This window comes from Diachasmimorpha longicaudata, chromosome 3 (assembly GCF_034640455.1).
Source record: "Diachasmimorpha longicaudata isolate KC_UGA_2023 chromosome 3, iyDiaLong2, whole genome shotgun sequence".
Classification (NCBI taxonomy): domain Eukaryota; kingdom Metazoa; phylum Arthropoda; class Insecta; order Hymenoptera; family Braconidae; genus Diachasmimorpha; species Diachasmimorpha longicaudata.
The window spans coordinates 4,555,575-4,577,935 of record NC_087227.1 but is presented as its reverse complement, the minus strand read 5'-3'; the positions used below and the strand labels follow the sequence as shown (position 1 = coordinate 4,577,935).

The 22,361-nt window shown below is 35.8% G+C and overlaps 3 protein-coding genes across 7 annotated transcripts; 1 reads left to right on the top strand and 2 right to left on the bottom strand.

Moving 5' to 3' along the window:
- Positions 1 to 70: 70 nt before the first annotated feature.
- LOC135159984 (protoheme IX farnesyltransferase, mitochondrial) lies at positions 71 to 5,488 on the top strand. Of its 3 annotated transcripts, XR_010298484.1 has the most exons (8): positions 71 to 230; positions 460 to 567; positions 944 to 1,205; positions 1,828 to 2,023; positions 3,046 to 3,221; positions 4,260 to 4,577; positions 4,824 to 5,018; positions 5,138 to 5,277. XR_010298484.1 is itself a non-coding variant. In XM_064116086.1 (7 exons), exons 2-7 carry the CDS (start codon positions 496 to 498, stop codon positions 5,350 to 5,352), a joined length of 1,239 nt encoding a protein of 412 aa, XP_063972156.1. In that variant the 5' UTR covers positions 71 to 230; positions 460 to 495; the 3' UTR covers positions 5,353 to 5,488. The 3 variants fall into 3 exon arrangements, 2 of the variants coding, with proteins under 2 accessions (XP_063972156.1, XP_063972157.1); XM_064116086.1 differs by lacking the exon at positions 4,824 to 5,018 and having other exon boundaries at positions 5,138 to 5,488; XM_064116087.1 differs by lacking the exons at positions 71 to 230; positions 4,824 to 5,018 and adding an exon at positions 237 to 388 and having other exon boundaries at positions 5,138 to 5,488.
- Positions 5,135 to 22,001, bottom strand: LOC135159983 (tRNA-dihydrouridine(16/17) synthase [NAD(P)(+)]-like). 2 transcript variants are annotated; one of them, XM_064116084.1, is made up of 9 exons: positions 21,852 to 22,001; positions 10,926 to 11,174; positions 9,932 to 10,091; positions 8,588 to 8,749; positions 8,186 to 8,468; positions 7,937 to 8,082; positions 6,724 to 6,821; positions 6,479 to 6,634; positions 5,135 to 5,884 (listed from the first exon to the last, which is right to left on the bottom strand). In XM_064116084.1, exons 1-9 carry the CDS (start codon positions 21,897 to 21,899, stop codon positions 5,705 to 5,707), a joined length of 1,482 nt encoding a protein of 493 aa, XP_063972154.1. In that variant the 5' UTR covers positions 21,900 to 22,001; the 3' UTR covers positions 5,135 to 5,704. The 2 variants fall into 2 exon arrangements, with proteins under 2 accessions (XP_063972154.1, XP_063972155.1); XM_064116085.1 differs by lacking the exon at positions 21,852 to 22,001 and adding an exon at positions 12,482 to 12,621.
- LOC135159979 (uncharacterized) lies at positions 13,753 to 19,582 on the bottom strand. 2 transcript variants are annotated; one of them, XM_064116079.1, is made up of 2 exons: positions 18,798 to 19,582; positions 14,414 to 18,581 (listed from the first exon to the last, which is right to left on the bottom strand). In XM_064116079.1, the coding sequence occupies exons 1-2, from the start codon at positions 19,522 to 19,524 to the stop codon at positions 17,530 to 17,532; spliced, it is 1,779 nt and encodes a 592-aa protein (XP_063972149.1). In that variant the 5' UTR covers positions 19,525 to 19,582; the 3' UTR covers positions 14,414 to 17,529. The 2 variants fall into 2 exon arrangements, with proteins under 2 accessions (XP_063972148.1, XP_063972149.1); XM_064116078.1 differs by having other exon boundaries at positions 13,753 to 19,579.
- Positions 22,002 to 22,361: the final 360 nt, after the last annotated feature.

The window sequence follows — 22,361 nt, the reverse complement described above, 5'->3', positions numbered from 1 at the left end:
CCTACAAAGACAGTACAAACGATACAATTAGACTATTTTGCAAAACGAAATCACCTGTTTGCTATCTGCATACGGTTCGTGAGAACTCACCAACAACAAAATTCACGTGTTTACGCATTGACAGAATGGGAAATTATGATTTTCGGAAGAGAAACACGTTTATCATCCCTTTGACAGATTGATTGACAGATTGTGTTATTAACTTGTGTACTGTGACGAGTATTTTCAACGTATGTATATTTTATTGAATGGTCCCTTCGTATTTGTTGACAAGTTTCTGGTGTTTTCTACCTTTTTCGAGGTTATTTTCGTTCGATCCCCTTGTGATTATGTCATCAATAACCGAGAGGTCATTTTTCACTAACAATTTGACAGAAGAATGAAAAAAGTTTGTGTTCTTGTAAAAGAAAATCATTAATTGATTTCTAGTTTCAGTGATAATGATTGTTTTATTCGTAGAAAGATGTTGAGCTAGTGCCACAGTAATCTTTTACCATGATATCACTATCGGCTGCACTGAGGCTCTGCAGATATACAAAATGTTACAACAAAATTTTAACAACTTCAGTGAGTACTATTCTGCTTTTAATTTAGACTTTTAAGTCATGATAAATTAGTCCATAAAAAACTTACGAGAAAGTGCATCTTCAGATTTTTCACCTGTCGGAATTTCGAGGAAAGGGTCTGAGCTCATTGTTATTATGTTCATTGTGATGTTTTGATTCTGGATAAATAACAAAAAAAAAAAAACAGGAACTGGCGGTTTCCAAGAGCAACCGTTCCTCGAAAATTTGTTAAAAAATCTCAAAGAACGAGAAAATAGAGGCAATAAACCCTTAAAAGTCTTGTCATTTTTCTTCCAAAAACTCATTCTTCTTCTTTAAAATTGAATTTATTGTTAATATGCATTTATTGATGGGAATACTCTTATTCTTGTAAACAGTACTCTGCGAGGCCTGTGATAAAGGAAGAGCCTCTCGCAGAGCCACCATGGATAACAGTCTCCGGTGATTCCAAACTTCCCCTTGATAACTTAAAATTGAATCCAGAGAATTTGATACCACCTGCCCAAGTGTTGGCGAAAAAAATCGGCGCCACCAGTTCACCAGAAGCCAGGAATTTGGAGGGAGACTGGAAAGTAATTGGATTAGAGCCGAAAAAATTACACAAACACTGTTTAGCTTTATCGAAAATCCGTCTAACGTGTGAGTATTTGAGGGCGTCCTAATGAAAAATCTCAGTAATTAACCTGGAGTTCAATTTTCCATTCCAAGGTTGTTCTTCTCGAAAATATGGTTCGCTAACTTTTCCCTTTTAATAAGAATTAATCGGCGATCATCTGACGTAGAGGGGCTTCTGCTTTTTAAGAAAAAAAATATTAAAGGAAATATTGTTACGTATTTGCTTTTCCAATAATTATTCTGGAGGTTTTCATCTTCATTGCGAGTTCATGAATGAGTCAATGCTTTTTATATTCCTTTTTCGCGATAGATTAATGTAATAATCATTTATTTATTGAATTATGAATTCTCGTTTCGTTACAGTAGTTTCCACATTTTATTCCCAATTTGAACGAAACGTCAGTGTTTCGAGATTTATTTCTCCTTGAAAATTGAATGTCTCTCATGAAAATTTCAGATTCTGACGACCTTTTGCATTGTATTTTCACATCACGTATTAACAAAATAACTGGTAATTCACAATAATGTCAGAATTGTTCATCAATTTCCAATATTTCCTCATCAATGATCAAATTTTCCTGATTAGTATTCCGTTGCAAAAGGCTTGAGATACATTTGAAATTAAATTTTGTTTCCTTTTTCGTAGCTCTAGTTGTCATTACGACAATGGGAGGATATGCTCTGGCACCAGGTGCCTTTGACCCTCAAACATTCATCATGTGCGGCCTAGGTACTGGCCTCGTCTCAGCCACCGCCAACTCCATAAATCAGTTTTTTGAAGTTCCCTTCGATGCCCAAATGTCGAGGACGAAGAATCGAGTACTTGTACGAGGACATGTCACGTGAGTAAAAACAATTGTCATTTGTTTATTGCTGACTAAACGTGTTGTAATCATCGATTATAAAGTTACATCACAACATATTATGAAATATAACAAAAAATTGTATTATTGTCACTGCTGTTACGTTCAGCCCGTGTTGAAAAGTGCCTTTTTGTTTACTTATAAACGAAACGTCAAACCTCGTGAACGAAAAATGATACAGTTCACCACTTCCTGAACGTAACATCACTCACGAAAAGTCTAGTTTGAATACACGTGCAACGGTGTGTGATAACTCGTGTGATTAGGAGCCCTCGGCTGTTTTTTTATGCACTTTTATTTAATTTATGCACTTTTATTTAATTATTTCTGGACATTTATTTAATTATTTCTCATTTTTATGGTATATGTGGTAACGCAATAAATTTTTCGAAATAGCCAACAAGAGATCTAGGCAAACGAATTGACATTGATTCAGGAAAATATTGTTTTGCACTATTGGAGGAAATATTTCTTTAATTTTTACTCGTTATTTCTCTCAGTTTAATTGATCTGCCAAAAAAATTCTTGAATCGTTCAAACCAGGGTGTCCTATTCCTTCTATAGTATAGGCTAAAGTATTTCTGGTCCTCGCTTGCTAATCACATTATTTGTATCTCGTTCTGACCCCGTTGCACTTCTATTGAAATTTATTATTTTTAAACATCCTCGCGAATGTCCGTACCTGTTGCAAGGACATAAAATAATGTATGATGAAATCAGTTAAAAAATTCAACAGAAGTAGTCGGAAATTTTTGTAGAAAATTGACAAATCTTAATTTTCTACTCAATTGGAATTCTGACGGGTCTGTTCGGAAATTAATCCCAATTTCATCGGTGAAAATTTAATAATCTAATGAAAAAATTGTTCAACTAATGGTGTCCATCAAATAGGAATTCTATGCTCCTTATTTTATTGGTATTTAACATTAGTTAGATCGACTTAGGATATGCTGCGATGGACCACAACTTTGAAAATAATTTATTCATTTGTGGTACTCCAGACCTGCACATGTGATCGCCTTTGCAACAATTTCTGGTATTACTGGACTTTCCATACTGTATTTTACTGTCAATGGATTGACAGCTGCACTCGGCGCCGCCAACTTGGTGCTGTATACGGCTATCTATACACCAATGAAACGAGTCTCAATTCTCAATACGTGGATTGGATCCATTGGTAAATTGTTTTTAATATCACTATAATCTAAATATTACTGGGCCAATCTTAGATGAAGTTGTTAAGACCCAGTAGTTGATGCCACGATAAATAAAATGATGTAAGACTTGATTTATTTCAAATTTAATTCTATTTAAGGCTCGGTTGGATGGACTGGACTATCTGGAATAGATAGTTATTGTTTTTCAATGTTATCTCAATGTTATCTCAAATGTTGGTGGAGTCCTGCATCAAGCAGAATGCACAGGAAAAATAAAAATATCATGAAAAAAAAAAAATATATATATAGAACGTGGCCTTTTTAATCTGTATTGAGGTGGTCAATTAAATGTTTCTAATTTTACGGTACCACTATGGTAATTAAAAGATTGCTAAAAATAATTTTAAAAACTTTCTAAGAAGAATATTTTACAATTGGTTCCCACGTGTTGATTACAGAATGATTTACATTGTGAATATTTATCCTTCGCCCTCCCCCCTCCTTGATAGGCTAAAGTGACAGCTAATCGCCACCTTATGAAAAGTTTTCTGATTCCCAGGGTTTTATGTATTATAGAATAAAACTATTAGTATTCAAAAATTACTAAAAATAATTAATAATTTTTCAGAAAATTATATTTTAAAATAATTCTCCTTGAACAACTCAGGAAATCCTTTACTTTTAGAGCCTTCGCTCTCCCTTCTCCCCCACCAAATCAGGGATTATAGACTTTACATTTATGGCAATTAACCTGGGGATTAATTATATTACCCTAACATATAGACTAAAAATGCATGGCTCTGTATTTTTAATTTTTTTACCCTTTTTTCAGAATATTTTCATTTTTTTTGTGCATCTTCACTTGATGCAGGATTGCCCCAAAATTTGAGATAACATTGAAAAACAATAACTATTTATTCCAGATAGTTCAGTGTATCTAACCGACCCAAAATTTCAATTAATTCTATTTAAATTAAAATTGAGAATTATGCCCTGACCTGAATACTATATTCATATTGAACTCGAATCCAGAAAAATGACAATTAATATATTTTTAGTTGGAGCAATTCCACCGTTGATGGGTTGGGCCGGCTGTACCGGAGAAATTCTAGCTCCTGGTGCCTGGATAATGTCGGGAATGCTCTATGCCTGGCAATTTCCCCATTTTAACGCACTCTCGTGGAACCTCAGACCGGACTACAGTCGAGCTGGGTACAGGATGATGGCTGTTACGAATCCAGGACTCTGTAGAAGGACTGCTCTACGGTATACAGGTGTATTGATGGGACTCTCGTATTTATCGTCCATGTTGGAGGTCACCAATTGGTGGTTCGCAGCTGCTTCTACTCCGCTCAATGCATATTTCCTTTATTTAGGTAAATTTATTTTGCATAAATAGAAATGTCGAACATTTTGACAGATTCTGACACAATATGACACATATTCACAAGTTTTTCATGGAAAAATATAATTAAATTCGACAGAATCTCTCAGCCGGATTTACATGAGACATATTTTCAGAATTTTTAGATATGATAAATGACTTTTCTTAATTAAAATAACGATCCAATTTATGTTTTATTTTAACAATTAAAAATTTTTCCTTTATTCATTTTACTTAGTTTTCTTCACGGTTACCTCATTGAACTAAGAGTGTCGACTCTGCCCATACGGTTCAAGGATAAATAAATAAATCGAAGGATCACAATTTGAGTTGAAAGAATTATTTTATTAAAATCAAATATGATTATCAATCGTAATTGGGTTCGAAAATTATCAAATAATTATGTTGTTCGTAGCTGTAATGGCAGTTTGAGGTTATGTATCGATTTTTCAATACTCCAAGCCTATAATCTCTGCTTCTAACTCTTTTGGGATAATTCAATCCTCATGTATTATTATGGTAGATAAAATAATTTTCTATTTTTGCTTCTAGCTTGGCAATTCAATAAGAAATCAGACAGCGCAAGTTCCCGAAAGCTGTTTCGTTTCTCTTTAATTCACCTCCCAGTTTTAATGCTCATGATGCTGTGCAGCAAGAAATCCTGGTCCAGTGAAACAAGTGACGAAACGACGAGTCAGAAATTTAGTAGAAAAATTGCAGATTTGTTTGAGACCTCGACGAGGCTGTTTTCACCAACCTCAGTGTAGATTAATAGATTTTTAATTGTGTAAAAATAAATGTGTACAGTTCATCATCCCTATGTACATAAATTATCATGTTATAGTTAAGTTATGATGACGATTGAATAAATTATCTGGTTACAATGCCATTTCTTTACATTCATTCTTTTTCCGTTTTCTTTGTTTCTGTTATTTATTACTCCTAAATCCTCCTCATAGAGATGTTTTTCATGCCTCAACTGGAAAAAGTGATTGGCTACTGCGGCTTTGTCGTCTGAGTTGAAGGCGAAGATGACTCATCAATGACAAATAAGTCCATAAATTATTTGCGAAAATAATTTTAATTATTATTTTATTAAAAAATACACAACATTTGGTGTTAGTCACTCTTATTGATAATTTTTTCTGTGGTAAATTCTTCTCCTCGTTGCATTCGAAACTCTACTGCCATTTTCCTCCGGGTTTTCGTGAGGTTCCTGTGGCCTAGACAGTCGAGGTTGTCATTAAAGCATTGAGTTCTACAGCATTGACGGCACATCTTGTACTCACACTTGGTACCCTAAAACCGTGGAGAAGAAAAATAAAATTGTTTTTAGTTGGTAATCAACAATTGAGTGTAACTCAAATTATCCAGTGGATAATTACAATTTTTTAATTAACCTTGACATACATTAGTGGCTCTTGAAATAATCTGGATTGTTCATCGTTAACATTATAATTAATTTCAGCTAAACAAATTTTCTAAATTTAAATTGATTTAAAGTTTAAATTTGAGTCGAAAATTATCAGTTGGCTGAAGCAATTGTTGTTAATCAGAATTAAATATAAATATCAATTCTTATTCTATTCAAAGTGAATTGAAGTTTTGAAAAATGGAGTTGAAATGATTAAGTTCATACTTGTAATCCCTAATTTTTATTTTTGATGTACTTTATTGAAAAATGTAGAATTAAAATTTTCTTTGTTAAATTGAAAAAAATATATTGATACATGAATTGCATGAAAGGGATCTCGACTGGATTGACTCATTATAATTTTGGATTTGTCCAAAATGGCGAATAGATTCAAGTTATAGGAATTATTTAGTTGAAAGGAGAAAATTTTTGAAATTTGTCATTCTGCATAAATTAATATCTGAATAAGGACAATTTACCACAGGATTCGGGCAACTTGTGCAAAGGTTTGAGCCCTTCCTAACAGTTGGGCCCCGATGGGGTTTCCTGGCCATTCTCCTCAGCTTCTTCATCTTCTTTCGGGAAACGATGTTGCCCTCGTCATCCAGATAGTCCCGCTTCACCCCTATACTTTCCTTAAAAACAAATACAAGGAGATTAATCTAAGAACTTATTCGTTTTGGTTCACTTAAACAATTCAGGAAGTCAATTTTATTGTGCTTACAAGTTCTTTTCTTCTGGCTTCAACTTTGTTCATGTGAACCTCGGGGGTGTCTCGAACGTACGGTTGACAGAGCCAAGGAGGGAGTACTAAATTGTAGTCTAGAATACATTTTAAAATATGTTCAATATTGTTTATAATAAAACGAAGAATTTTTGTGTCTCTCTTAAGTCAATGCACTGAGAAAGAGCATTTTTTACAAATATTCATTTACAAAGAATTGTTTTTCCAAAATCTATTTTTGTTTTGAAATATATAAACTGATGTTATAAGTTTATATATTTTATGGACTTTATTTAAAAAAATTGAATTTACAATTCAATTGAGAAGAGTTGATTTTTCATTTTTCTCTTTTTAATGTTCACAACACATTCAAATCGACTGTTAGTTAATACTTCAATGTCGTACGTACAATTAAGGCCCCATTCGGATGGGTCAGTGTGACAATTTTATAATGTGAAATCGTGAGAACGTGAATATGGGACCTTTGCTATGCACATAGTTTATTAACTATCGCTCCGAAAAATATAAAAAATGTATCATTGAGAAGAGCATAATAATTATCTCTTGCCTGGGATAATTATTAAAGATCATTTAGAGGTAGCGGAGGGGGTAGTTGTGTCATGTATAGGTGCTCGGTACCCTTCGGCCTGAGCCGGTTAGGTTCGTGATGGACATCCAGAGTCCTTTCTTGGTCGATGCCCCGATACAAGTACAAATAATGAGTGATTTCGTCCTGAATTAGTTAATGTTTTCCTTGAATTAGTTAATGTAGTTTTTTTCGGAGCTTTTCTATGATATTTCGTCTGTGATATCTTTAATTCTGATATTTTCTTTATAATATTTCATAATGATTCATCATTATTGTTAGAATACTAATTTTTTTGAGATCAGAAATGTTTTACCCTGATTACTGTTCCATTATCATTTATCATGTCAATTGTCGTGGCGCCGATGACTAATAATACCAATGATAACAACAATCGTCAAATCTTCTGGCATCGAATCCTAAATCCTTTCATATATCCCGTCTGTGATATCTTTAATTATGATAATTTGTTTGTGATATTTCTTTATGATTCATCATTATTTTTAGAATACTATTTTTTTGTGATAAATTTTCTACCCTGATTGCCCTCCATGATCATCGATTTGTCGTGTTATTTATCCCGTTCCCCATATGTAACAATAGTAATGACAATAAAAAACATCAAACCTTCTTGCATCGACTCCCACACGATTTTTCCCTCGTGATAAGGCAAATAGCGTTCCTTCAATTTGCTAACTACAGATTTAAAGCTTTCCATACTCGAATTGCCGGCTAAACTGGCTCTCTCTTCTGTGTTTTCTGGTAAACATAATCTAGAAAAGAGAATAGTCACATGCGCAAACTATTTATAGTGAAAAGAATAAAAAAATATCAGTAGTTTAAAGAAATAACTCTAAGACAACAATGAATCCTTACGTATGCTGGAATAATTTGAATAAGTGTCCGCGAATGAAAGCAGGTGGGGCTCGATATTTCTCCACTAGATTCAGGTAGTCTTCAGCTGGTTCCCAACTCGGGGGATAGACTCCCTCAAAAATTAAGGGATTGAATAAATTTCCCTCCGCTGACATCACCCCTTGTACCCCAGTTTCGGCAATGCATCTGTCAGCGTCTTGGATGCACTGGATATTGCCATTTGCAAATACTGGGATTTTCACAGCATCACGAACAGCTTTTATGTGCTCCCAAGAGGCCAACCCTATCGAATAATGATATCGGGAGTAACTTCTCGACGCCAATCGTTATTGAAATGCTAACATGATTGAAAAATATGTAATACTTCAGGTTGTCATGCTCTACTGGTCTTGAAATTCGTACCTGTCATTGGACCCTTCTGCTCTCTCGTTCTTCCATGAACTGTCAATAATCGTGCTCCTGATGCCTCCAACATCTTAGCATATGCCACGGTCTTCTCTATCTCGGGGAACACTCGAAGTTTACATGTAACGGGGATTTTTAGTTCTGTACTCAAGGTTTTAACTGAAAATAAATTGACAAAAACTCTTCATTATTATCATTAAATTAGTTATGGTTTTTATTTTGAGAAAGCTTTAAAGAGAAAAAGTGCAACGAACTTTTCAGAATATCGACGATGAGCTTTTGTCTTTGATAAAAAACGAATCTCTACATAAAAACAGAAATGCTATCATAGATTCAATAATTTCCTTTCATTAGAATTGACAAATAAGTTTATCATTAATGGTTCAACTCAGGCGTTTTTCTTCCAAGTTCCAAAAACATCTGAGTTTCTCTAATTATTTTAACGATATGACACCACAACACAACTTCATTTGTTTTCTATAAATTTGTTGAGTCGTGATATCAAGTCTTTCTTGATTTCGTATCTTATTAGGATTATAAAATTCATTATTGGAACATCTGTCCCTCAATTTTCCCCACTCATTTCCTGTCATTTGCGCTAAACGCCATATTTTTCCTATTTGAATGTATTCACATAAAATCATCTCCACTGCATTAAAATTCCTAATCCCATGCCACAAATTACATTCTTCTGCAGTGCAAGCTTCCTAGTTGAATCCTTGTAGAGCTCCTCGAGTGACACAGACAATCAGGGCACGACATTATCTCCCTTGTATTTCGTATTAGGCGAACCACTGCTGCCACCGAAGAATAATGGCAAATTCATTGCATTTTACATTTAATTAAACGCCATTTTCAATATTGATTGACACCAGTTCGACCCTGTGTCTTATTTGCATTAAGAAATTACGAACCGTTAATTTAAAAAATAAGTAAATTAGTTGGTATTGCCTCTACCGAAATGTTAAAAGGAAAAAAAATAGGAAAGTTTATATCTCAGGATTGAGCTGAGAAATTAAAACTATTCTGGAGAACTTTTTGACGGTAATCGTCAGAGCTTTCTGAGCAACAAAAAATTATGAGAAAATTGTTGTAAACTTAATCGACATGATTTTCCTTCTTTAATCGACACCTTAATTTTCTGCCAGTTCAACCATATGCAATGGATGGAAAAAATTGAAATTGGATTTATCTCATTTGTTAAGAATAATACATTCCTGAGGCTTTTAAATTCCATCGGAATCTCGAGGTCATTTCTACCTACGATATTTTCAAGCCAACCCAGTGGCTACACAATTATTTTTAACGCTCTATTGATTTCTGTTCCTCTATCATTATTACCTATCTTCTTCAGGAGTTCCCAGTCGTCCTGTAAAAAGGCACCGTAATGTCCTCGTTTCGCAATTGCCTGGGGACATCCAATATTAATGTCAATGGCATCACAAAACGGTTCGGCCAGTTGTGCCGCCTCCAACAGTGTAAGGGGATCATTTCCACAGAACTGTAAAAATGAAAAATGAACGAGGTTCAATGGTATATCAGGTAATCGATGAGAAACAGACAGACCAGCAGACAGTCATAAGACGAAGGCGCTATAATGATAAAACCGAAAAACAATGATGTCCCGAAATTTGACCCAGAAAAACGTGGATATTCCGATCGATCTAGAGGGGATCCACTGAGACGAGCATTTTGAAGAAAAAATTGAAATCCTGGCAGTGATTTTTGAGATATTGAGGAAAAACGCAATTTACTAAAGTTGTTAGATTTCAGGAACTCCTGGACCGATCAAGCTGAAATGACCCATCAAAATTAAGGTTAATTATAGCTATCGTAAGTCGCAAATTCCGATTTTTAGCTACAAATTTTATCGTTTTCATGTAGAATTTCTCAAAATTTCTCAAAATTAATGTTCAAAATTTCGCATTTTCTAGCACATACACACAAACATGATGTAAAAAACATATTTTCTTGGCAGTTCATAACATTTTAGATAATTTGTAATTGAAGTTAGAGACTTGAAAAATCCGTCAATTACAAAGCTGTTATTCGAAAGCAAAAATGGATAGACGGAGAGAAATAACGAGTGAAAATCAAAGAAATATTTCTTCAAATAGTTCCAAAACAATATTTTCCTGAATAAATACAAAATCGTTTGCTTCGATTTATTGGTCCCCATTTCAAAAAAATTATTTCTTTAAAATACCACAACTACCATCAGAATGAAAAATAATTAATTTCTCTCTAAGAAATCCTGTTCTGTCATTATCCAAAAATTTTTCTTTTGTTTCACTTTTTTTCTTTGCTCAGTCTAGCTCAAACTGGATTTACGCACTTGAAGTATGAGCGGTCGATCCTCGGGGGAGCTTGCGAGTGCATCGTTCCTATATTTGGTGTCTCGACAGAAAACTTGAGCGTGGTACATGGGAGTGTAGCAGAGATGTGCGTTGTGACGACGACAGAGGAGTCGCCAAGCCAGCTCACTCGCGTCCACCATTGGGGCTACGATGTTCCGAGGTCTTCCCAGTTTTTCCCAAAGGTCTTCTATTTCTTCCGTGGGCTCTTCTATTGAATTGCCAGAGTCCTGAACAATAAAAACCGAAAAAAAATTTTTTTAACAGCCTCCTATGTTTCTCTAATTTATTATTTATTATAGGTATTATATCATTATAATTACTTATTATCATTGTAATTTGTATTATACATTATATTCAGGTGGCTTGGATTCCAGGCCACTCTGGCATCATAGGCAATGAGAAAACCGATGAGCTAGCTAAAGACCGGTGCTGGAGGGCCTTTCGGAGGGAAATGGAGCACGTAGGCGTGCACACTGACTTTGTGAAGGATCTAGTCAAGGAACGTGGGGACAGGAGGATTGTGGTTAGGTGGGGCTCGGAAACGGTCGCTAGACACACAAAATCTCTCCTGAAAAGACCCACGAGGAAGGTGGCAGAAGGATTGTTGGGCCTAAACAGGGCTAAGCTCCGTGCTGTAGTGGGGCTTGTCACTGGGCACTGGCCCCTGGCTCTGTACCTATCGAGAATAGGCAAAGGGACTGACCCCCTGTGCAATAGATGCGGGTTGACAGAGAAGGACCCTCATCACCTATGCACAAGGTGCAGCGCAGGCCAGATATATGTACATGTCGATAGGGGCGGTATCAAGGGTCTACGAATTCGCGCGTAGGGCACAGATACTCGAGACCATTGACTAGACGGCTGCCTAAAACGGAGTGTAAAATGGCCGAAAGGTCCGCCTCTCGGCCATTTTACACTTCTGGAATAATCAGGACCGTCTAGTGTCAATAAAAGTCAAGTCTTATAAATTATTATATATAATAATTATAGGACTAAACGCATACACTATTTCAATCTGCAATTGAGGTCTTCCTTGCATTTTAGTAAGGGAGACGACATCGTCTTTTCCAAGACCAGATTTCCGAAAAAAAGGATTTATTTTTATTAAATTATTCACTACATTCAGTTTTTGTTATATATTAATGTTATATGAATAATAATAATAATTTTTGTTTTATTTGGGGGGGGGGGGGTCCGCCCAGTCTTGTTTCGGTAGTCATTTCTCTTATCGAAACCGAACTCATCCCCTAACAGGAGATGAGGAGTGGCCGACAGTCGGCCAGCATTGGGCAAATGTCGGCCCACTGTCGGCCGTTCCTCATCTCCTGCCAGGGCCGATCGCAGAATGCTGCGCAATGAATAATTTTTAAGAGTCCTGGTAAGACTTATAAATATTCTGTGATATTCCAGAACTAATAATTAACCAGATTTCATTGTGATTTATGTTATTTAAAATCCCTATCTCACTGGCTTTATTTTATTATACCTTTCTTCATTTTTTATTGTGCCGCACAGCAATTTTTCGTTAACTTACTGTGATTGGTTAACGATGAGCGTCAAACATATCCGATTATTGCCGACGTTGGACTCCGTCATGTCACCTGTTACAGCAGCCATTTAGTGTCCACCTTGTCGTCTATTAGAAATTGAATTTTTACGAGGTCGATATCGAAGTGTTCCTGAGCCCATAAAAGAACTTTAGTAGGTGGTACAGTAATTTTTATCGGAATCACACTATAAAAATTCACTGATTGTGTGCTAACACGTACTATTTTTTACGGACGTGGGGCGCCATTTTTTCTGATCGGTCAATTGTGATTCATCACATAGGGTATCATCAACATAAATTTATGCTTCTTCCACTGGTCATAAATTGGGTAATATATTCGTCAGTTATTTTTATCGTCCTTCATTCATCTCTAATTCGTCGTTAATTACGCATCACCCATTTTACGCTGATAATTGCGAAGAGATTAGGAGAATACCACGTATTACACAGCAAATTTATGGACAACTGAACTTCATCAAGATGCCGGAATTATCGTCAAGGCGGATTTCCAAATTATGACCATGAAGACAGTCTTTCTGGACAAAAACAATATCTGTCAAGATGGGTGAGCAGAAAATCTTTTTCTTACTTCGAAACTACCAAAAAAAGTACTGTAGTATCGAATATTTCCGATTAATCTAGATGTTGCGGAGTTCTCCAACGTCTTCATATTGTAGTTTTTGGGAATAGTCGAGACAGTAGGGCCTAACTATTACTACGGCAGTTTATGCAAGATTAGGATAAAAGCTAGGACTAAATCTTGAACGTAGTTTTATTCGTTTATTAAGGTAAAATGTAAGCACCCTCACTAAATGACGCCTGGACCATTAGCTGGTCCACTCCGCCACGTTTGACGAATTTCTCAGCAGGGGAAAATGGCGAACAGGGCTCGACAATGGTGGTGGGAGAAGAGACCAGGTGGAAGGAATCAGAGGTCAAGGGATGACATCTTAGAATTAGTAGAATTGGGAGACTTCAACATAAACGATTCAAGAAAGAAGTTTTGATGAAGTCCTCAGTGGAGGTATCAGACGGTATAGAAGTTCGCGATAGAGAATAGACATTTGTATTTGTATTGCTATCTGTGTAATTCAAGTGTTCGTTATTGAAGTTTTTAGCTGTTTTATCTTTTTTAAAAATATTCCCACAGTACAATTTTTTCTTCCCCGAGTCCCGAAAAATAATTTATTTCTTATGTTAAATGTCTGAACTTCTCTAATTTAGCCTCGACTCAACGTTCTCCAGCCCCTTCAGTCTCATCCAGGTTCGTCCTATCCTAACGACGATTATACGGTTATCCTGAGGTCACCGTAACACAACCAGTTATCGGATTTAATAAATTACACAGTTATTTTCGTCATGTGGCGAATAATATTGTTTGTCATTCACTGCGATTTACGACGTCGTCGCAATACTTGACCACGACAATTGTTTATACATAAAACGATGAATTATGTGGTTGAAAATAATTATGGATCACAGGGTAATCGGGCGTCTTTTTACCCTTAGTCATAGGGAATAAAGAGGGGATGGTCACGCGACGACTTCTGTCACGCAACGGAAATGGACATTTGTTGTCTGGAAGAGGACCCCCGTGCCAGTTAGTGCCAGGCCATTTCCCATAACTAAACTTCAACACAATTATTTCAAATAATTACGTATTACAATCCATCAGAATGATCTTTATTTCGAATTATCAAGTACAGTCACTGTTCATTGTAAAAAATAATCTCTATGTGCTTGGACAGGTTCTTCATTGAGCGGGACGGATAATTACAATTTTCCTTGGACTTTGAAAAAAATGAAAAATTGAAATTTTTTGGAACATAAACTGTTATCCCTGCTAATAAGTCTTAATTCATTCAATTTCTGTCCTGAAATCTATGTTTTGATATCGTTTACCTTATTCATTATTCACTTTTCTAGAGAATTCAATTTTTATTATTACAAAAATACTTTATAATTATTTGCAATCGTAGAACAGGAGAACAAATCCATAGGGAAGTGGCAGAATGAGATATTCCTAAACAGAAATCCCAGTGAATTTCCTGTGAGCGAAAGAAAATTCTCAACGCAGAGCCTTCTAAGGATGTTCCTCCCTGTCCAAACACCCTGTTCTTCATTTTTCTAGGAATTTTCTGACAGAATTGTCGTAAAAAAATATAAAATTTTCGCATTTCATCATTATTTAATGGATCACGACGCTTCCAAATCGTCTGCAATTTTTTTTTGTTTTCGTTTTTAACTGAAAATAATTTTAAAAAATTTTGAGCCATTAAATAATGACCGAAAATTGAAATGTTATATTTTTCGTTTCAATCCAAACGATAATTTTTTAGAAAAATAAAGAGAACATGAATTTTAACAGAAAAGATGTGTGAACGTTCTTAAGGTCTGGATAGACATTCGGACACTTGTGCATAGTCCACACGAAGTTATAAAAGACTCTTTGACCGTGAGAAATAACCAGTGAAAACCAAAGAAATATTTTTTGCAATAGTACCAAAACAATATTTTCCTGAATAAATGCAAACTCGTTTTCTTCGATTTGATATTGTTTGCCATTTGGAAGGATTTATTGTTTTAAAATATCACAAATACCACAAAAATGAAAAATAATAATATTTCTAATAATAATTCTAATTAATTAAAGTTCTACTGATTTTTATAATATTTCTTTCGAAAAAATATTTCATTGATTTACTCATTTTATTTTCTCAGAATCGATATTCTTAAGGAGAATTTTCTTCGCTAAATTTGACACATTAAGTCTCAACATAAACTTTTTTTTGGGTCCATATTCGTACCACTTCTCTTTTAAAATTTTTAATTACAATTGTTGAAACAATATTCTACTCGAATAACTCCGCACAAAATTGTTCTCTAATTTATAAATAATGGATAATGGAATGTTTCCTCCGCTAATTCTCCCCCTATATTACAATTTACACTCTTAACAGCTCATTCAAGACTATAAAACTAAAAATCGGTGAATACTGATAAAGATGAAAAATTCCACTCAATCTATGAATCGACAAATTGTTTGGATAATTAATTATGGCACGACCTGACTCCCCACGCGGAGCATAAAATACAGGAAAAAGTACGTGATTCAACACATAATCATGTACAGACCAATTATTTCAATCATTTTTGCCTGAAATCATGAAAAAAAGAGAGAGACAGTCATTTTGATTTTTCGTACCACTCCTCACTCTTTCTCTTTGTCTTTACCTTGAGGATGATTGTATACCCCAAAGAAACTCCCTTAAGGACTTTGAACGACGAATTATTGTTCTGTCATTTTCATAATTATCGAAGGGGTTTTCCCAAGGCTATAATTAACACGATCATGTTTTAGAACAATTCACTTAAGATAATTCTAGATTAGTGATTTGTTAACGTTTATTATTATTGAAAGAGTTATATAATAAACGTATTTCAAATCTAATGAGGATTAACTAGTGATAATTCAACTCGAGAAATGAGAGACTGGAAAAATATTATTATTTCTCTGAAGTCAATGGATCTTTGGCAAAAATCATTTTTTCCCTCAGTCCATATAAAATCCTCGCCTCAGAAGCTAAAAGTCATGAGTTCGAATCCTGTTTGGATAAAAATAAAACGATACGCTAAAGTTTATAGAACTGATTCATTAATTTTGTCTACTCCTCTGGTACATAAAAACAAATTCCAAAAACACACTCGTTATGTTAGCATTGCAATGACGGGCCATAGTTGGATTTAAAGACGTCCTAAAATTGTCTCCTCTTTATTTTATTGTGTGATTTTTTTTTGTTTCTTCTACAGAATTTTTTTCAATTTTTTCTATGAATAACCGAAATAAGACCCAGAACATAAATAAAGTTTTGAAATACTCGATTGTTTTTTATACTTATTACCATAGCAAAATTAAATTGTTCACTTTGTACAAAATGCTATTTCGTTAATTTTGCACAGCTGATTTTTAAAAATCGCTCTGCTCAAAAATAAATTGGCGTTTATTGAATGGTGAGTCTGCTGTGCTTCATACACTGTTAAAAATGTTTGTAAATTTCAAACACTTTTTCATTGCATAAGTATTAATAAAATTAAATACTCGATAATGATCTTGATATGCCATCGGTTTCGCTGTCATTATGCAACACATAATCAAAAATCAGAATAGGGTATCGCATGAAAGCAGTAGCGTAACGTAAAAAACAACACTCGTATTGGATCTCCAGATGTATTGAAATGTTCTAATACAAGTAATGGAATTTTGCTGTACAGATTGAAGTATTTAAACACATCTGTATTGCAAAAATATTACACAGTGAACTATCAAATTATTATCCCGATTTCCATATTTATTGAATTTTTTCAATACATGAACTGGAGTTTTTAATAATACGAAATGGAACCAAATGTATTGTCAAATGTATATGTTTTTTAAAAGAAATTTCTATAATTCTTAAAAAAGATATATATTTATTAATAGAATATTTCTCGAACGAGAACAATAATTTTCTAATATTCGAGACTTTTGGCTGAACAACAAGAGGTAGAAATAATATTAGAAATATTAAGAAAATCAGCCTCTATATATTACAAATTGTATTGTTAAAAGTATTTGTTTATGGATTTTTAACTGACCTCCGTCTGTGTGTTTACCGCGAGCTAAAATAAAAAATACGATGTTGAATCGTAAAAAAATGGCATTTTCCCAAATAGAAACTTTAGCACTTTTGAATTTTACCAATTTTATGTTACACATTAAATTTTCAAATAAATAACGTGTGGTCTTATGGTGCGATGTTTCATAGCCATTTTCATTATGACGGCATTTTATCAATACCTAAAAATGTGATTAAAAATTTAATTAAACAGCTTCTTTAAGATTTGTCCTCAGGTTGAGCTTCCAGACAACTTCAACCGAACTTTTCACATACTTTTTCCAACATTTTATCTCCGCGCATCAATCATTCAAAAATCTTTTACAACCAATTGCCTATAAAACTACCTCGTAGAACACGATTGATAAAAAAAATGAATCAGTCAGTGGAAGTGGGCGGAAAGGTGAAATGCTTGAGCTTCGGTGGTGACCTTGGCGAAGCGGGTTTGGAGAATTCCGACTCTGGAATAGGTGACAATTGAGCAGATTGCGTCACATGCGGACTCATCTTGAACCTGGGTCGTCTGTGAAAACTAGGCCTCCGAATCCTCAACTGCTGGCTCCTCTTCATCACCGGTAGCGTGAACACACTGTTCTCATGAATAATATCATCCGTGGACGGTAGATTAAGTGGCGGTAGCTTGATCGGTCTCACCGCAACTTCCAAACTGACGTTTGACACCTCAGGACTCTCCCGCTGAATATTTCCCGCGATGCTCTCAATCGGCGATCCTTTCTCCTCAATCTGCGGCCCATTTTTCGCCTCCTCAGCATTGGGTCCGCTCGACCCAATTATCGGCCCAATTCGATTTTTCCGTCCGCGCGTGGAGTCCAACGTTCTCTGGCGCGCATTCTTCCGCAGTCGGCTCCGCAAAAAGGTCTGAATCCTCCGGACGGGAGTGCAACGCGTCACCACCTTGTCCTCCTCATTCCTGTGGCTCGATCCCTTCTTCTTCTTCCGATCCGTCCAGCTGCGGTGCATTATGGAGAAACAGCAGGACACGGGCGACGGTGTCAGTGGCTTCAACTCCGCTCCTTTGACGGACTCCGTGAAGTCTTCGGGTCTCTGCTCCCCCGACGCCGTCTGGCTCAGCTCGAACGAAGTCGCGTCAGCCGGTGTTTCGTACGTAAAATACAAATGGAAATTTCGCTTCTCCTTGTTCCGTCCAGGAGTACTATCACTTTGCGTGGTGTGAGTTGAGCATATATAGACCTGGCTGGTATCACTGACCTTCGGCGGCTCCTCACCGCTTTTTAAATCCTTACAAAAATGGTAATTGCTGATACTTGAGTGGGACATTTTCGAATGGTCTTCCTGCATGAGGGCCCTCTGCTCCCGTTTGTTCCTCACATACTCGTACGTCGTCAAACCCAAGTAGGCGATGTATCCGTGGAAAATGCACAAGTGAATGAGCAATGCTGCTGCTATAGCTGACAAAACCCCGACAAGGGAAATTATAATCAAAGTACTTGTACTCTGAATTGGCTGTATCGACACTATCGGCATCGTTATGTTCTCCATCGTCATATTTACACCGTTAAAATGACGCTCGATAGTCACTAACACTTCACCGAAGCTCAATCCAACCAATATCACTGAGCCAAAAATAGCGGATACAACGCATACAATAAAAAATTTATAATTACGCTCGCCAACACAGCTATTCAACCACATGCAGTGATGATCAAATTTCTTAACGCACTTGTTGCAAACTGAACAATGTTTAGTTCGCTTGGAAGTTGTTGTTATGTTGCACAAGTGGCATCTGCCATTTTCAATAACGTGCAGATGTTTCGTCCGATCAAATTCTGGAACAACATTGTTCGTCGGTTGTTTGCGGACCTGGGGATCAGAGGGATCGAGCACTAGGGCGAATACGTGGGTAAAAGCGTGAACAGCAAGTATTGCACCCAGGGTGAGGGTGAAGGGGGTGCGAAGGGGTGCAGACAGGTGGGGAATGACCGATACAAATCCACCAGAGGACAGGAGCACTAGCACCAACCAGCCACCAACTTGGAGGGGATGCAGAGGCAGTTGGAGACCATGAAGACGACGTGTTTTTCTCAACTCCGGTGGTCCAGATGATGATTGCAATGAGCAACAGCGGTGAAGTGAATTTGATGCGTTTAGCATCGCAGTTTGAAAATATTTTTGGGAATTTTCTGGGGGAGCTCCAGGATGTTTGAGATATTTTTCAAGCACTGCATGATCACGGGGGCTCTTCGGGGTTGACGCGGAGTGTTGCACTGGGGTGGAAGGTGAGAATATAGGACAATTGAGACGATGGAGTTCATGCGCAAACTGAAATCGATAGTGGCATGGCAACGTTTGAATGCTGATTGCGGGGGAGGGAAATGTTGAGGTTTTGGACATCAGTGGGTTCAATGAATTTTCAATTGTTTTGGGAGAGGGAAAAGGGAATTTGTGGTGATTGAGGGGCGGGGGAGGTTGTTAGTAGTTGGGGGATTGTCGTGATGGAGCTGTATTTAATGGGACGTTTGAGGGGGAGGGAGAGGGTTGGATGTGATGACACGTGAGAAATTGTCACCGTGACATAATTTTGATTTATGAGGGTTGTTAATATCGATGAAGTTAATGTAGAGCTGGTATTGGCATTCTTTCACCTTGGACTTCATAGAGTAGTAGGTAGATTATTGAATAATTGTGGGGTTTTGTTGGTAAGAACGAGGGAGGATTTAATGTGAAGGGGTGTGGGGAGATTTTTGATATTTTTTCCTTAATGAAATGGCTTTCTAGGTCTGCAGTTGAAGAGGATGGTTTACTTGGGCCCACGTGATCCTATTTTCGGATAATTCAGAATGAGTTTTTTAGGTGAACTTGACAGATCGACGTTAACATAAAATTATGGAATAGGTAAAGCATTACATTTGAAAACTGTGCCCATTTTTCTCTAATGAAACGGTAGTTTAGGTCTGTAATTGAAGAGGAGGGTCTCCTCGAGCCCCACCTGACCCTATTTTTGAATAATTCAGAATGACTTTTTTAGTTGAACTTAGTAGATCGACGTGGGAATGTAAATATTGAATAGGGAGAGCATAAGTTTTTTAAATCTGGGACAAAGTTAAAATTAGAAATTCAATATGAATTTTGGTTTCCTTTTAATAAGCTCCAATTAAAAGGATACCAAAATTCAGACATAACTTTAGTTGAAATCTCACTATTTCGCAGGGGACAAAAGCAATATAATATAGATTTATTTATAAAATGGCAGCTCTAGAGCGTCATAGTGATGTCCATAGACAGAGAGTTTTGTACTAAAAGGAAATAAATTATTATTATTATCAGATAGAAATTATCTGGGAGAAATCGTGACAAGTTGATCTATATTTAGAATTTCATCAGAATCAAACGATTTTGTTACGTTTTTGCAAATTTTAAGTATTTTAATTGTCAATCATTGATTCATGCCCGTTCAACATAATCATGTGCAGAACGGAATGTGAATTATTTAGACGTTGCAGGTGTGCATTTGAATTGCGATATTGAATCAATAAAAACATTTTATAACTCTGAAAAAAAAAACTTTCCACTGTTGCAAGTAGATTGATGAGATGATTTGATAAACAATTTTTCAAAACGACGAAGTGTGTCGTAAACAATTTGAACATACCAATTTGCCACGAAAAAAATTATTTATTTAGGGTTTACTGAAAATCAATTGTATGCTGATACATAAGACCGTCACAAATTTAAACAATTAAAATGATTCATGTTTAAACGAGCAATATTTATAACAGTAATAATTCGAAACGAAATGTAACTTAAATGATGCGGAATAGTTATGGTTTTCTTCAAATATTTCTCAGGCAGTTCAATGAAAAAATTCGATTATTAAAATTCGTTGAATTTATGGAGTGGTCTGTACCTAACTATAAAAAATTCCTTAATGTCCTCATGTGGATTTCCAAGGATTTGTGCCAACGCTGATGACTTACTAAATGTAAAATCAAATACAATATTTTTCGATCAATGGAATGATTTCAAAGGAAAATTAAAATTCTTGGATTTACAAAGTGGTCAAATGCGATAAGTCACTTTTAATTATCCACCAGTTTTTCGCAAATATCTCGGAATTTAAGGAAGATATTAAAATTTTCATAGAACCCTTTTTTGTGGAGGGAATTGAGTACAACAATAAAGGTTATTACGAAAATTCCACTATCTCCCTTGGATTCAGAGATGTTGCTGAATTTCTGGGGAGATACTGAAGGATGAGTCAACTTCTCTCTATTTACCACTTCGCTACTGAAATCACAAATATAATAATTATAATTCTGAGGATATCAATTCTAGGTTATGAATAGTGTAAAAGAAAATTCAATTACCGTCTGGACTCTATGACAAGGATGTAATTACAATATTCTAATGACAACTTTTGCCATCAAAGTCTTGACACATAACAAAATGTCAGGTGCCACGAATTGATGAAACTCCATTGTCTCTAATTGTTCCCTTCAGCAAGAAAAAGCTGTGTCAGTCTTGAAGAATTATATTAGATGATCAACTTCGTCGAAATATTTAGTTGAACAATATATTTGTTTAATAAAGTACAGATTCTGCTGAGCAGTTATGAGTTTCCTAACCTGCACTTACTTCAACATGAGGAAACGACTTTGGAAACCCTCCCCATTCTTTAAGACTAAGTAAATTAACAGCAATATTGTAATTAACAAACTTACCTCGTTCTTTGTGAATTCAATCATATCTTTTTGATTCTTCGAAACCATTGTCACTTATTATTCTCACTCCACAACACTCCAAAATAACAATAGGGCCTGTGCAGTCTGTCACATGGATCACAGAGAATCAGGCAAAGAGGATACACTGAAGTAGAGGTTCAGATGTTGGATGTCAGGACGACTCTAGGCCAACGCTAGTAATGACACCGACGGTGAGAGGCCCCACCGTCCATTCTGGCGATTGGGGAGACGACGCCCGGGAATTCGCTGGTTCATTAAAAAATTGTCTCTCTTTTTCTAACGAACATTAAGGAATGGAACCAATGATGTTCGAAGGAGAATTAGATTCTCCTCGATCAGGCCAAGTTTCATCCCTTAATCTTGGTAAATAAAGAGAAAAGAACACGAGGAAAATCGAAGAGCGACGTACCCCAATGGAATCTCGACACAGGGAAGAGTCCACAAATTCCTTCCCTAATTAAAAAATTATATCTCCCTTCCTAATGAATA

What these genes read in the sequence shown, in the direction of transcription:
- LOC135159984 (XM_064116086.1), top strand. Translation starts at nt 496, where the DNA reads ATGATATCACTATCGGCTGCACTGAGGCTCTGCAGATATACAAAATGT. An exon ending in CTTGTACGAGGACATGTCAC is followed by an intron (nt 2,024 to 3,045) that starts GTGAGTAAAAAC and finishes GTGGTACTCCAG; the next exon opens with ACCTGCACATGTGATCGCCT. An exon ending in TGCATATTTCCTTTATTTAG is followed by an intron (nt 4,578 to 5,137) that starts GTAAATTTATTT and finishes TTTTGCTTCTAG; the next exon opens with CTTGGCAATTCAATAAGAAA.
- LOC135159979 (XM_064116078.1), bottom strand. Translation starts at nt 19,524, where the DNA reads ATGTCCAAAACCTCAACATTTCCCTCCCCCGCAATCAGCATTCAAACG.
- LOC135159983 (XM_064116084.1), bottom strand. Translation starts at nt 21,899, where the DNA reads ATGGTTTCGAAGAATCAAAAAGATATGATTGAATTCACAAAGAACGAG. An exon ending in TTCAAATTATTCCAGCATAC is followed by an intron (nt 8,083 to 8,185) that starts GTAAGGATTCAT and finishes TCTCTTTTCTAG; the next exon opens with ATTATGTTTACCAGAAAACA. An exon ending in CAAGTTGCCCGAATCCTGTG is followed by an intron (nt 5,885 to 6,478) that starts GTAAATTGTCCT and finishes CCACGGTTTTAG; the next exon opens with GGTACCAAGTGTGAGTACAA.